Genomic DNA, 13,152 nt, shown 5'->3' with positions numbered 1-13,152 from the left:
GTTTTTTTTTCACCTGCAATGCTGTCTGCTGTGCCTGATTTTGTGTGGTGAACCCATCCAGGGGGTCACACACACCTGCTGCTGAGCTAACCCCCTCACAATATATATATATATATCTTTCATAATAATTTTTCATATATATATATTTTTTTTTATATCACCCAGTTTTGGTTATTTTACCTTTTCACGGTAATCCTACGATTAGCATTTATGCTTCTACCTTTTGATAGTGCAGCGATTATAATCTGATTTTAACATTGATTATAAACGTTGATCAGATGGGAGTAGAGAGATACAAAGTAACATTGTTTATAAACATTGATCAGACAGGATATAGAGAGATACAAAGTAACATTGTTTATAAACATTGATCAGACAGGATATAGAGAGATACAAAGTAACATTGTTTATAAACATTGATCAGACAGGATATAGAGAGATACAAAGTAACGTTGTTTATAAACATTGATCAGACAGGATATAGAGAGATACAAAGTACCAATTATTTTATAATATACAGAGAAGTGCAGCGCATGTCAGGGCTCAATAAAACATCACAAATGTAATAAAAAGTCTGTAGGAATCCTAATGCCGCGGACTTTTCGACGGACTAGGTCCGCCTGACTTTTTGATGGACTTTTCAACTGACTTTCCGACGGACTTTCGAACGAACGGACTCGCCTACACACGATCACACCAAAGTCCGACGGATTCGTACGTGATGACGTACGACCGGACTAAAATAAGGAAGTTCATAGCCAGTAGCCAATAGCTGCCCTAGCGTCGGTTTTTGTCCGTCGGACTAGCACACAGACGAGCTGACTTTTTCGACCGGACTCGAGTCCGTCGGAAAGATTTGAAACACGTTTTATTTCTAGGTCCGTTGGACTTTTGGGAAAAGAAAAGTCCACTGGAGCCCACACACGGTCGAATTGTCTGCCGGAGTCCGGTCCGCCGAAAAGTCCGCTCGTGTGTACGCGGCATAAGCATAAAAAGAGAGAGAGAGTCTGCCTGCTGGGACTGTTAGTCCACCTTCTATTTACTTTTTATGCTTAGGATTACTACAGACTTTTTATTACATTTTGTGATGTTTTATTGAGCCCTGACATGTGCTGCACTTCTCTGTATATTATTTGACTTGTGATCATGTGAAAAATCTCTCAGTGTTCAGCTGCAGTTCTACCTTTTTTTTTTTTTTTTTTTTATTTATCTCCATGCGCTGATTGTATTTATTTTATATTTAGCATTTATTTTATGAACAGGTGAACTCACCCTTTAAAGAGGAAGTAAACCCTGATGGGTTTACTTCCTCTTTGTTTCCCTGCAGAGGTAAAGCATAATGGGCTACTATACATCGCATAGTAGCCCATTATGTGTCACTTACCTGACACAGGAGCCTACGATGTCACCGCTGTCCCTTCTCCTACGAAGCGTCCATCTTCTTTCCGGGTATCGCGGCTCCGGCGCTGTGATTGGCCGGAGCCGCGATGACGTCACTCCTACGCATGCGCGCTGATGCCGCTACTAATGGCATGATCGCCGTTAGAGACAGCACGCTCAGTGCGCCTGCCCGCCGTTGTCTACGGCGCATGCGCCATAGACATCGGTGCCTGTCTTTTGGAAATATCTCCTAAACCATGTAGGTTTAGGAGATATTTCTTGCACCTACAGGTAAGCCTTAATCTAGGCCTACCTGTAGTTAAAAGTGGTCTGTAAGGGTTTACAACCACTTTTAAGTGGCTCCTGATATGTTTTATCCTCCAGACCTGTCACCTTTTTTGTTACCTGTCTCTGGACTAGTTTTATCTCATCAATACATTTTTTTTTAAGTGAGTTCTCCAGAACTGGACAGAGTATTCTAAATGAGGTCTCACTAAAGATCTAATGTATATAGAGTAATCAGGACCTCCTTCCTCCTGCTGGTGACTATAAAGATCTATATAGAGGAATCAGAACCTCATTCCTCCTGCTGGTGACCCCTCTAGTGATATAAAGATCTATATAGAGGAATCAGGACCTCATTCCTCCTGCTGGTGACCCCTCTAGTGATATAAAGATCTATATAGAGGAATCAGGACCTCCATCCTCCTGCTGGTGATCCCTCTAGAATGATAGAGATTATATATATATATATATATATATATATATATATATATATATATATATATAATTATGAGAGAGATCAGGACCGAAGACCCACACCCTACAATTCTGAGTGAAAAGGTGACACAAAAAGAAGTGCAGTATCTATCTATATAGATGTAGAGGTGTGTGTGTGTACTATCGAGATATATATGATACATACACAGTATCTCACAAAAGTGAGTACACCCCTCACATTGTTGTAAATATTTTATTCTATCTTTTCATGTGACAACACTGAACAAATGACACTACAATGTAAAGTAGTGAGTGTACAGCTTGTATAACAGTGTAAATTTGCTTCTCACTTCAAAATAACAACACACAGCCATTAATGTCTTAACCGCTGGCAACAAAAGTGAGTACACCCCTAAGTGAAAATGTCCAAATTGGGCCCAAAGTGTCAATATTTTGTGTGGCCACCATTATTTTCCAGCGCTGCTTTAACCCTTTTGGGCATGAAGTTCACCAGAGCTTCACAGGTTGTCACTGGAGTCCTCTTCCACTCCTCCTTAATGACATCACAGAACTGGTGGATGTTAGAGACCTTGCGCTCCTCCACCTTCCGTTTGAGGATGCCCCACAGATGTTCAGTTAGGTTTAGGTCTGGAGACATGCTTGGCAAGTCCATCACCTTTACCCTCAACTTCTTTAGCAAGGCAGTGGTCGTCTTGGAGGTGTGTTTGGGGTCATTATCATGTTGGGATATTGCCTTGCGGCCCAGTCTCCCAAGGGAGGGGATCATGCTCTGCTTCAGTATGTCACAGTACATGTTGGCATTCATGGTTCCCTCAATGAACTGTAGCTTTCCAGTACCGGTAGCACTCACGCAGCCCCAGACCATGACACACCCACCACCATGCTTGAATGTAGGCAAGACACACTTGTCTTTGTACTCCTCATCTAGTTGCCACCACACATGCTTAACACCATCTGAAACAAATACGCTTACCTTGGTCTCATCAGACGACAGGACATGGTTCCAGTAATCCATGTCCTTAGCCTGCTTGTCTTCAGCAAACGGGCAAATGTTTGCGGGCTTTCTTTTAGCTTCATCTTTAGAAGAGGCTTCCTACTGGGACGACAGCCATGCAGACCAATTTGCAGCAGTGTGCAGCATATAGTCTGAGCACTGACAGACTGACCCCCCACCCCCTTCAATCTCTGCAGCAATGCTGGCAGCACTCGTACGTCTATTTCCCAAAGACAACCTCTGGATATGACACTGAGCATGTGCATTCAACACCTCTGGTCAACCATGGCGAGGCCTGTTCTGAGTGGAACCTGTCCTGTTAAACCGCTGTATGGTCTTGGCCACTGTGCTGCAGCTCAGTTTCAGGGTCTTGGCAATCTTCTTATAGCCTAGGCCATCTTTATGTAGAGCAACAATTCTTTGTTTTTAGATCCTCAGAGAGTTCTTTGCCATGAGGTGCCATGTTGAACTTCCAGTGACCAGTATGAGAGAGCGATAACACCAAATTTAACACACCTGCTCCCCATTCACACCTGAGACCTTGTAACAGTAATGAGTCACGTGACACCGGGAAGGGAAAATGGCTAATTGGGCCCAATTTGGACATTTTCACTTAGGGGTGTACTCACTTTTGTTGCCAACGGTTTAGACATTATTGGCTGTGTGTTGAGTTATTTTGAGGGGACAGCAAATTTACACTGTTATACAAGCTGTACACTCACTACTTTACATTGTAGCTTGACACTTTTTTGGGACCATTGACAATTATACAGCGATCGGTGCTATAAATATGCACTGATTACTGTGTAAATGTCACTGGCAGAGAAGGGGTTAACACTAGTAACGATCAAGCGGTTAACTTTGTGTTCCCTCACTGTGTGTTCTAACTGTGTTAGGGTGGGAGTGACTAGGAGAGGAGACATATCGATCGCATGTGGCCGGTGGCAATCATGCCCGCCGGTCACACGCATCGGGTCCACCGACGTGCAAGGGATGTAAGGATGTAACTTGACAGGTTGCTTTAAACAATTCATCTGCAGATCGAAGTTCATCCCTTTAATATGTAGATGAGTAAACAAACAGAAAGATACAAAAAGAAACAATGTTTATTTTTATCTTTCTGTTTCAGCTGCTGAGCAATGTTGTTTATAAACATTGTCCAGCTGCTTTTTCTTTTTTTTTTTTTTTTTTTTACAGCTCCGGGACTTCGTTTACCCTTCAGCTGTCAACAGGGGAACCCCATTGACAGCTGAATGAGTCATCAGCTGTTAAGGACGTGGCAGCGCCGCTCGTTAATAACTGATAATTTGCGGCTTTTTATTATTTTTTTTTTATTTCAGCTGTCAGTGGGGGAATCCCGCTGACAGCAGAAAGAATCAAGCCTGAAAGTATCAGTTTTAGGTATGGAAGCACTTGCATGAGTACTAATACTTGTGCAATTGCTTAGTATCAGCACCGATACTGGTATCGGCGCAACCCTAGTATAAATAAAATATCACTTTTTTTGGACTGGTCCATTAATTGCGGAACACGGTTTTACCTTTGAGTATGTACTTGGCCTCCGGACAGCGGTACTGCAGCCACTCCAGGAAGCAGTGTTCCTTCAGGGATAAGTTATGGTGGCTCTCCATGAAGTTCCACAGGATAATGTCACCATAAAACGAGGATTCTGCCACCAAACTCTCCATCTCAACCCGATGGCCGGAGTTGGCAAGGAGGAACACAGGGAGGAACCTGTATTCTAGAATCCTCCTCTCCTGTGCCCAGGTGTGACGTAAGATGATTCTCCTCTCAGAAGATGCTGGGTGAGATTTCACCGCCAAGATGATCAGAGGATCCGATGTCTGGCAATATTCGGAGAGATCTATAAAGGTTTGGCAACGGTACTCCTGAAGGCCCTGGTACTGCCAAGAGTACATAGACAGATTCAAGTAAAATGTATTGTTGCGGTGGTACAATGTCACTGAACGGCGGAGGACTGAGCTGGAGCTTTTCTTGGGTACAATATTGTCCAGGATCTCTTCCAGCTCCAGGTGGGGCTTCTCCTTTATGAAGAACTGGATAATGACTACTAGGACCACGGACGTCAGGATCATCGCTAGAATCACTCGCCATCTGACCAGCCGCTGGAGAGCACTACACACAGAGAAAATAGAGAGGAGGCACAACGTTACATAAGATATCTTCAAGAAGAACCTCAGGAAGCAAAATTTATACCTAAACCATTCCCTGATTGTAAAGAGTTTTTGCTTACATTACTTAAATGTTTTAAAAGACCCCCAATGTAAGGAGGATTGTTCCCACTGACCACCAGTGTAAAGAGTATTCTTCTCACTGATCATCAATGTAAGGGGCATTCTTCTCACTGATCACCAATATAAGGAACTTCGTCCCACTGACCACCAATGTAAAGGACATTCTTCCCACTGACCACAAATGTAAGGAGCATTTTTCCCACTGACCATCAATGTAAGGAACATTCTTCCCACTGATCACCAATGTAAGGAACATTCTTCCCACTGATCACCAATGTAAGGAGCATTCTTCCCACTGATCACCAATGTAAGGAGCATTCTTCCCACTAATCACCAATGTAAGGAACATTCTTTTCACTGATCACCAATGTAAGGAGCATTCTTTTCACTGATCACCAATGTAAGGCGCATTCTTTCCACTGTCTAATGTATTGTGAGCTGTAGATATAGTAATTATTAGCAGGGCTTCCCTGAAACCTCTGGTTCCTCATGTTAGAACAATGGAGGCCAAATCTTGGTAGAAGATGCCTTTAGAATTTAGCCATAGCACTGGTTACAATATAACAATAAACATCTCTTGACTTTTACAAGCAGGGAGCAAGTGAGGACATCAACTAACATGGTGAGAATTGACAATCTCCATCACTCGCCTCTTGCTGAGTCTCAAGACATTTCATAACAATGAATTTTCAATGGAAGAGCGGTGTGTCAACCAACTCACCATCCTCTGCTTCCTACACAAGTCTGCCAGAGTGATGACCATCACATTCACACTGACAAGTTTTTACCGTAGCTGGCGGATCTTCTGGTCAGCTCCCTGAAAACAGATTGGGTACAAAGTCCTTTGTCACCTGCTCAATTTACTGTGTACCCTCTACTATACACCCACTGAGCAATAAACATAAAATATGCAGAGCTGTGATGATTATAAATGCTAGTTACATAAACGTAAAAAAAAACATAAAAAAGTCCTTCTGTGTTAAACAAAAAAAGTCCAATGTTTCCACTCAGTAAGTGGAAAAGAAGGTGTCTGACCACCATAGGGATTGAAGGCTTATCAGAATTTGTGGCTACACAATTAAGTGCAGCAAACATGCTTTGATAATGCCACTCATGTGGAGTATGAGTAGGGATGAGCCCGCGGTTCGAGTCGAACGTGAGTTCAACTTGAACATCGGGTGTTCGCCCATTCGCGGAATTGCGAACATTACGGAGCGTTTGCGGCAAATTCGAGCCAACGGAATCCCCCATAATGCACTGCGAGATCGCAGTGCATTGATGTCTGATGATTGGCCTAAGCATTCATCTGACCTGCATGCTTTGGCCAATCACAGTGCACTCTACTGTGAGAGCCATAATTGTCCAAAGGCAGGGTGCCTTTGGACAATCATGGCTCAGGGGGACTAAGTCCCCACACTATATAAGGCTGCTTACAATGGTGGCCCCGTGTAGTGTTGTTGGCGTGGAGAGAGATTGAGCAAGATTAGGCAGGCAAGTTAGTTAGTGGCAGTGTATTTGTGATATATATATATTATATATATATATATATATATATATATATATATATATATATATATATATATATATATATATATATATATACATACAAAGTCTATTATATACAGCTGTGCTCATAAGTTTACATACCCTGTCAGAATTTATGATTTCTTGGCCATTTTTCAGAGAATATGAATGATAACACAAAAACTTTTCTTTCACTCATGGTTAATGTATGGCTAAAGCCATTTATTATCGATCAACTGTGTTTACTCTTTTTAAATCATAATGGCAACAGAAACTACCCAAATGACCCTGATCAAAAGTTTACATACCCTGGTGATTGTGGCATGATAACATGCACACAAGTTGACACAAAGGGGTTTGAATGGCTATTAAAGGTAACCTTCCTCACCTGTGATCTGTTTGCTAGTAATTAGTGTGTGTGTGTATAAAAGGACAATGAGTTTCTGGACTCCTGACAGACCCTTGCATCTTTCATCCAGTGCTGCGCTGACGTTTCTGGATTCTGAGTCATGGGGAAAGCAAAAGAATTGTCAAAGGATATGCGGGAAAAGGCAGTTGAACTGTATAAAACAGAAAAGGGATATAAAAAGATATCCAAGGAATTAAGAATGGCAATTAGCAGTGTTCAAACTCTAATCAAGAATAGCGATAAGCCGAACACCCTCCGGTTCGGATCGCAGCAGAACATGCAAAAAATTTGTGCGAACACCGTTAAAGTCTATGGGACACGAACATGAAAAATTAAAACTGCTCATTTTAAAGGCTTATATGCTTGGTATTGTCATAAAAAGTGTTTGGGGACCCGGGTCCTGCCCCAGGGGACATGTATCAATGCAATTTTTTTTTTTTTTAAATGGACGTTTTTTTGGGAGCAGTGATTTTAATAACGCTTAAAGTGAAACAATAGAAATGAAATATTCCTTTAACCACTTCAATACCGGGCATTTTCACCCCCTTCCTGCCCAGACCAATTTTTAGTTTTCAGCGCTGTCGCACTTTGAATGACAAGTGTGCGGTCGTGCGACGTTGTACCCAAACAAAATTGATGTCCTTTTTTTCCCACAAATAGAGCTTTCTTTTGGTGGTATTTGATCACCTGTGCGTTTTTTATTTTTCGCGCTATAAACAAAAGAAAAGCGTCAATTTTGAAAAAACACAATATTTTTTGCTATAATAAATATCCCATTTTTTAAAAAAAAAAAACATATTTTTTCCTCAGTTTAGGCCGATATGTATTCAACATATTTTTGGTAAAAAAAAAAAAATCGCAATAAGCGTATATTGATTGGTTTGCGCAAACGTTATAGCGTCTACAAAATACGGGATAGATTTATGGCTTTTTTTTTTTCCCATGACTGTGACATTGCGGCGGACACTTTTGACACATTTTTGGGACCGTTCACATTTATACAGCAATCAGTGATATAAAATTGCACTGATTACTGTATAAATGTGACTGCCAGGGAAGGGGTTAACACTAGGGGGTGATGGAGGGGTCAAATATTTTTCCTAGGGAGTGTTTCTAACTGTAGGGGGAGGGGACTCACAAGGGGAGGAGACCGATCGGTGTTCCTCTGTACTGGGAACACACCATCGGTCTCCTCTCCTCTGACAGGACGTGGATCTGTGCTTTACACACACAGATCCATGGTCCTGCTTGGTTAACGGGCAATCGTAGGTGCCTGGTGGACATCACGGCCACCCACCACGCGCACCGAGCAACGCGGCGGTCGCGCACCCCCTAGACGGCCGGGAAGCCCAGGACGTCATATGACGCCCGCCCAGGATGGGAGATCCCATCTATGGGCGTCAAATTACTATGGGCGGGTAAGGAAGTGGTTAAATATCGTGCCTGGGGGTGTCTATAGTATGCCCGTAAAGTGGCACATTTTTCCCATGTTTAGAACAGTACCGCAGCAAAATGACATTTCTAAAGGAAAAATTGTCATTCAAAACTGATCGCGGCTGTAATGAATTGTTGGGTCTCAGCAATATAGATAAAACTCATTGAAAAAAAGAGCATAGGATCCCTTCCAGTCCATTACCAGGCCATTTGTGTCTGGTATGAACCCCAAACCAAAATGGGGAAAAAAAATTGTGTGTGGGTCCCCCTAAAATCCATACCGGACCCTTATCTGAGCACGCAACCTGGTTCCCCTTATTATTCTTATCAGACCTGAAGGGCCTGGTATAAATTTTAGGGGGACCCCCATGCAATTTAAAAAAAAAAAAAATTTGGTTCAGGGTTCCCCTTATTATTCATACCAGACCCAAAGGGCCTGGTAATGCACTGGGGGGGATCCCATGTTCTTTTTTTCAATGAGTTTTATCTATGTTGCCGGGACCCGACAATTCATTACAGGCATGATCAGTTTTAAATGACAATTTTTCCTTTCGAAATGTCATTTTGCTGTGGTATTGTTCTAAACACAGGACAAATGTGCCACTATACAGGCATACTATAGACACCCCCCAGGCCAGGCATGATATTTAAAGGAATATTTAATTTTTATTATTTCACTTTAAGCATTAAAAAAATCACTGCTCTTGAAAAAACGGCCGTTTTTAAAATAAATGTTTGCATTGATATATGTCTCCTGGGGCAGGACCCAGGTCCCCAAATACTTTATGACAATACCATGCATATAAGCCTTTAAAATGAGCATTTTTCATTTTGGTGTCCCGGCGGCTTTCAAATTCGCCCGAACACCGCATATTGTTCGCTGTTCGGCGAACAGGTGAACACCCGATGTTCGAGTCAAACTCATGTTCGACTCAAACATCGGGCTCCTCCCTAATAGCAATTGTTTCATCTAACCGATCGATAGAGAACTGGAAAAGAAATCCAATTCCAGTCTCATAGATCGCTACTTTAAACAAAAAAACTGAGAATAAGGAGAAAATACTTAAATTACACATGTAGCCTATTGCATCTTTTACCTTGATGAGAAATGGTAGCGTTTGTCTCTCATGGAACCCCTGAGCAGCAGCGTCCGCATGGAGCAGATGCGCCTCCTGGGGTTATAAGAAGACGTCGGCGCATGCGCAGTGCAGAGCGTGGCCACACGTCATTGCGGGAGCTTCACGAGGCACCACATGATTACCGTGATCACATGACAAGGCGCGGCGTCTGTGCTTCATCACAAAAATGTGATGGCGCTTCATATAGACACCGTTGTCACAGGGAAGAAAGCGTTGCTGTTGGCATGGCAACAAAATTCGCATGCCTGCAATAGTGGCATACAGACGCCACAGATGCAGCGGCTGTGTCATAAAAAGGACATGACAGGGACGCATATATTATACTGCCTAGGGAAGAAAAAGGGGGGTCAACCAGGGCTGGACTGGGACAAAAATGTGACCGGCCCAGGGCACAACACATCAGGGTACAGCACACCAGGCCACACCAGGATACAGGGCACAGCACATCAGGGCACAGCACATCAGGGTACAGAGCCCAGCACATCATGGCACAAGGCACATCAGGGCACAACACATCAGGGTACAGAGCCCAGCACATCAGTGTACAGGGCACAACACATCAGGGTACAGTGCACAGCACATCAGGATACAGTGTATAGCACATCAGGGTACAGGACATCAGGTCACAGTACATCAGGGCACAGCACATCAGGGTACAGAGCCCAGCACATCAGCGTACAGGGCACATCAGGGCACAACACATCAGGGCATTTCAGGGCACAGTACATCAGGGCATTTCAGGGCACAGTACATCGGGGCATGTCAGGGCACAGTACATCAGGGTACAGGACACAGCACATCAGGGTACATCACATCAGGGTACAGGGCACAGCACATCAGGACATAGCACATCAGGGTACAGGACTTCAGGTCACAGTACATCAGGGCACAGGACATCAGGGCACAAGACATCGGGGCACAGCACATCAGGGCATGGGGCACATTAGGGCACATCAGGGCATAGGACATCGGGGCACAGCACATCAGGGCACGAGGCACATCAGGGCACATAGCACTTCAGTATAAAGGTGGTAGACTCTGCGCTTAGGATAAAAACGGGTTGCAGCCCCCCCTAAAAAAAACTCCCAAAAGGGAGCTTACAGATAATAATAAAAAGAGAGATGGGGTAAGTGGCGCTACCCTAATAAAATGAGGGGTAATAGTACTCTGTAGTCCACAGGAGTATACAACCCGCACCTTACTTAAAGACAAAAATGATGGATAGTCAAATGTGACATGATAATACCAATATCAATAATGTGACAAGTGTAAATACACACATCAAGAGGCAACTTGTAGCATGTGTGCCTTAAAATAAATCAGATACCTACATCCAAAAATGAGATGCAACACCATAAAAATAAAAAGGAAAAAAAGAGAATATATATTTATAATCTGGTGTATAAAAAATATATATAAAATATCAATTGTTGTAAAGTCATTATATGTGTTAGTGAAAAAACAGCTCCCACTACCCCTACAGGGCTGATAGGCATATGTAGATAACCGGGGGGGTTGGGCCTCCCTTGATAGGTCCTCCAGCAGATACTTGTCGTGGTGTCCCCTGATGGCTCATCCAGTCACTCCTCCAAGTCAGGATGTCCAAAGCTGTTCTCCTAATCAGAGCTCTCCATTTGCAGTTTCCAGCAGTATAAGGTAGGTGTATTTAAAAAATCAGAGTAAAACAATAATAAGCTTCCCACTAAGTGGGTACAGCCCTTAAAAACCACCTAGTTAAATTCAGTGTGTGCCGGAGCCGGCTCACTGCGTTCCAGCTCCCTGCTAGCGTACCGGAAGTAGCATGAGTGCGTGGCTCCGCCTTACGCTTTTCGTCATTGACGTTCTCAAAGGCAGCGCCATCTTGCTACACCTCACGGCTTATAAGGCGAGCGGCTGTGCTGGTTCCTCCCCCTCACATAGGTAATAAGCAACTTACATTGCTACAGGGGGCGGGTTCCCATATTAACCTTATGGTGGGATAATGGTAAAAAAATCGCCGCACGATAGCGGCATAACCCGATATTACTATTAATAAAACCACTGCATCTCTGCTCGCCTCTAACATTCATGTTAGCAAACAAGAGTAATGGAAGAACATATAATAATACAGTCAAGTAATCACAGAATATAAATCCGCCATAAATACGCATAATATAATGGAGAAATCCCCAGCCCAAGTGAGGTGAACTGCTCAATTTAATGGGAATCTGTCCCAAGTGGTTAGCCATAGAATTTACAGCCCAAACCACCGAGGAAGCTAAGTACTGGGCAAACCCAGATATTACCTAGTAAACCTTATTCATTACTGAAAATTAATAGAAAATATTATAAAATATATAATTAAAGGGGCAATAGACCAAAGGAGATGGGTAAAATACCAATAGAGGTACTTATTCCAGAACTGTCAGATATGCTTGCATAAAGGTGGAGAAGGGGGGTCCCAAGATGTTCAAATGGAGAACTAAAATATGTATCGCAGCAGACCTGATTTTATAGCCAACTTATAAAAATGAACCATATATGCAACTGGCAATTATAGCATAAAAGAGGCTGTGCCAAATGGTCAGCCAGATATACCAGCCCATCCCGACAAATTTGACACCTGGGAAAACCCAGATAATGCCTAATAAACCTCACAAAAGTGAGAGTGACTAAGCAGCAACAATGCCTGGCCCTGAAACCTTCAGCTAAGAGGTACAGAACCAAAGTGTTCCAGTACCAAACCAACCCAAACCAAGAAAAGGGGGGGCTTCATAATATGTCCCAGCGAAAAAAAAAAAGGAGTCCATAATAGAGCTAAACCACCAGTATGGGTGGTAATATAGACCCAGAATGTCACTCAGGCCTAACGAGAAAAAGGGAGGTCTTAACAGTGATCCCAAAATGGAGTCAGATAATGTGGAATACTACCTACAACTTGTATGTAGATAGATCATCCCCATGAGGTACCCTCACTAATAGCTACACATAAGGGACCCAAAATATAAACACCCAATAAGGGCCAAAATAGCCCAATGAATGGGCAATACATAACTCGTATAATCCATGGGGTATTGCCCCAAAACTAAAGGTATGGCAATCCATTCCACTATATCAAAGAAAAACCGCAACTCTATGGTAGGTGTTCTCGGTGTGATGACTGGACTGCCATTGGTATCATTGGGAGCATACCAATCTCACCACGTAATCCCTTCTGAAACTGAGGAATGGTACCAAACAAGGCTAGGCACAGAAGAGTGTCACCTTCACATGAAGAATTATGGATCTATATCAAGG

General features: G+C 43.0%; 1 protein-coding gene across 4 annotated transcripts in view; it reads right to left on the bottom strand.

Annotated features, from left to right (window-relative positions):
- LOC141133632 (beta-1,3-galactosyltransferase 5-like) overlaps window positions 1–13,152 on the bottom strand; it is a 90,650-nt gene that overhangs the window by 5,353 nt on the left and 72,145 nt on the right. For all 4 annotated transcript variants that reach the window (XM_073623121.1, XM_073623122.1, XM_073623123.1 and 1 more), the window contains exon 3: window positions 4,656–5,251. In XM_073623121.1, coding sequence (XP_073479222.1) covers window positions 4,656–5,251 — 596 coding nt within the window. The remainder of the gene's footprint in view (window positions 1–4,655; window positions 5,252–13,152) is intronic.

The sequence above is a fragment of the Aquarana catesbeiana genome, linkage group LG03 (genome assembly GCF_042186555.1).
Source record: "Aquarana catesbeiana isolate 2022-GZ linkage group LG03, ASM4218655v1, whole genome shotgun sequence".
NCBI lineage: Eukaryota > Metazoa > Chordata > Amphibia > Anura > Ranidae > Aquarana > Aquarana catesbeiana.
This window is presented reverse-complemented; position numbering and strand designations above follow the sequence as displayed.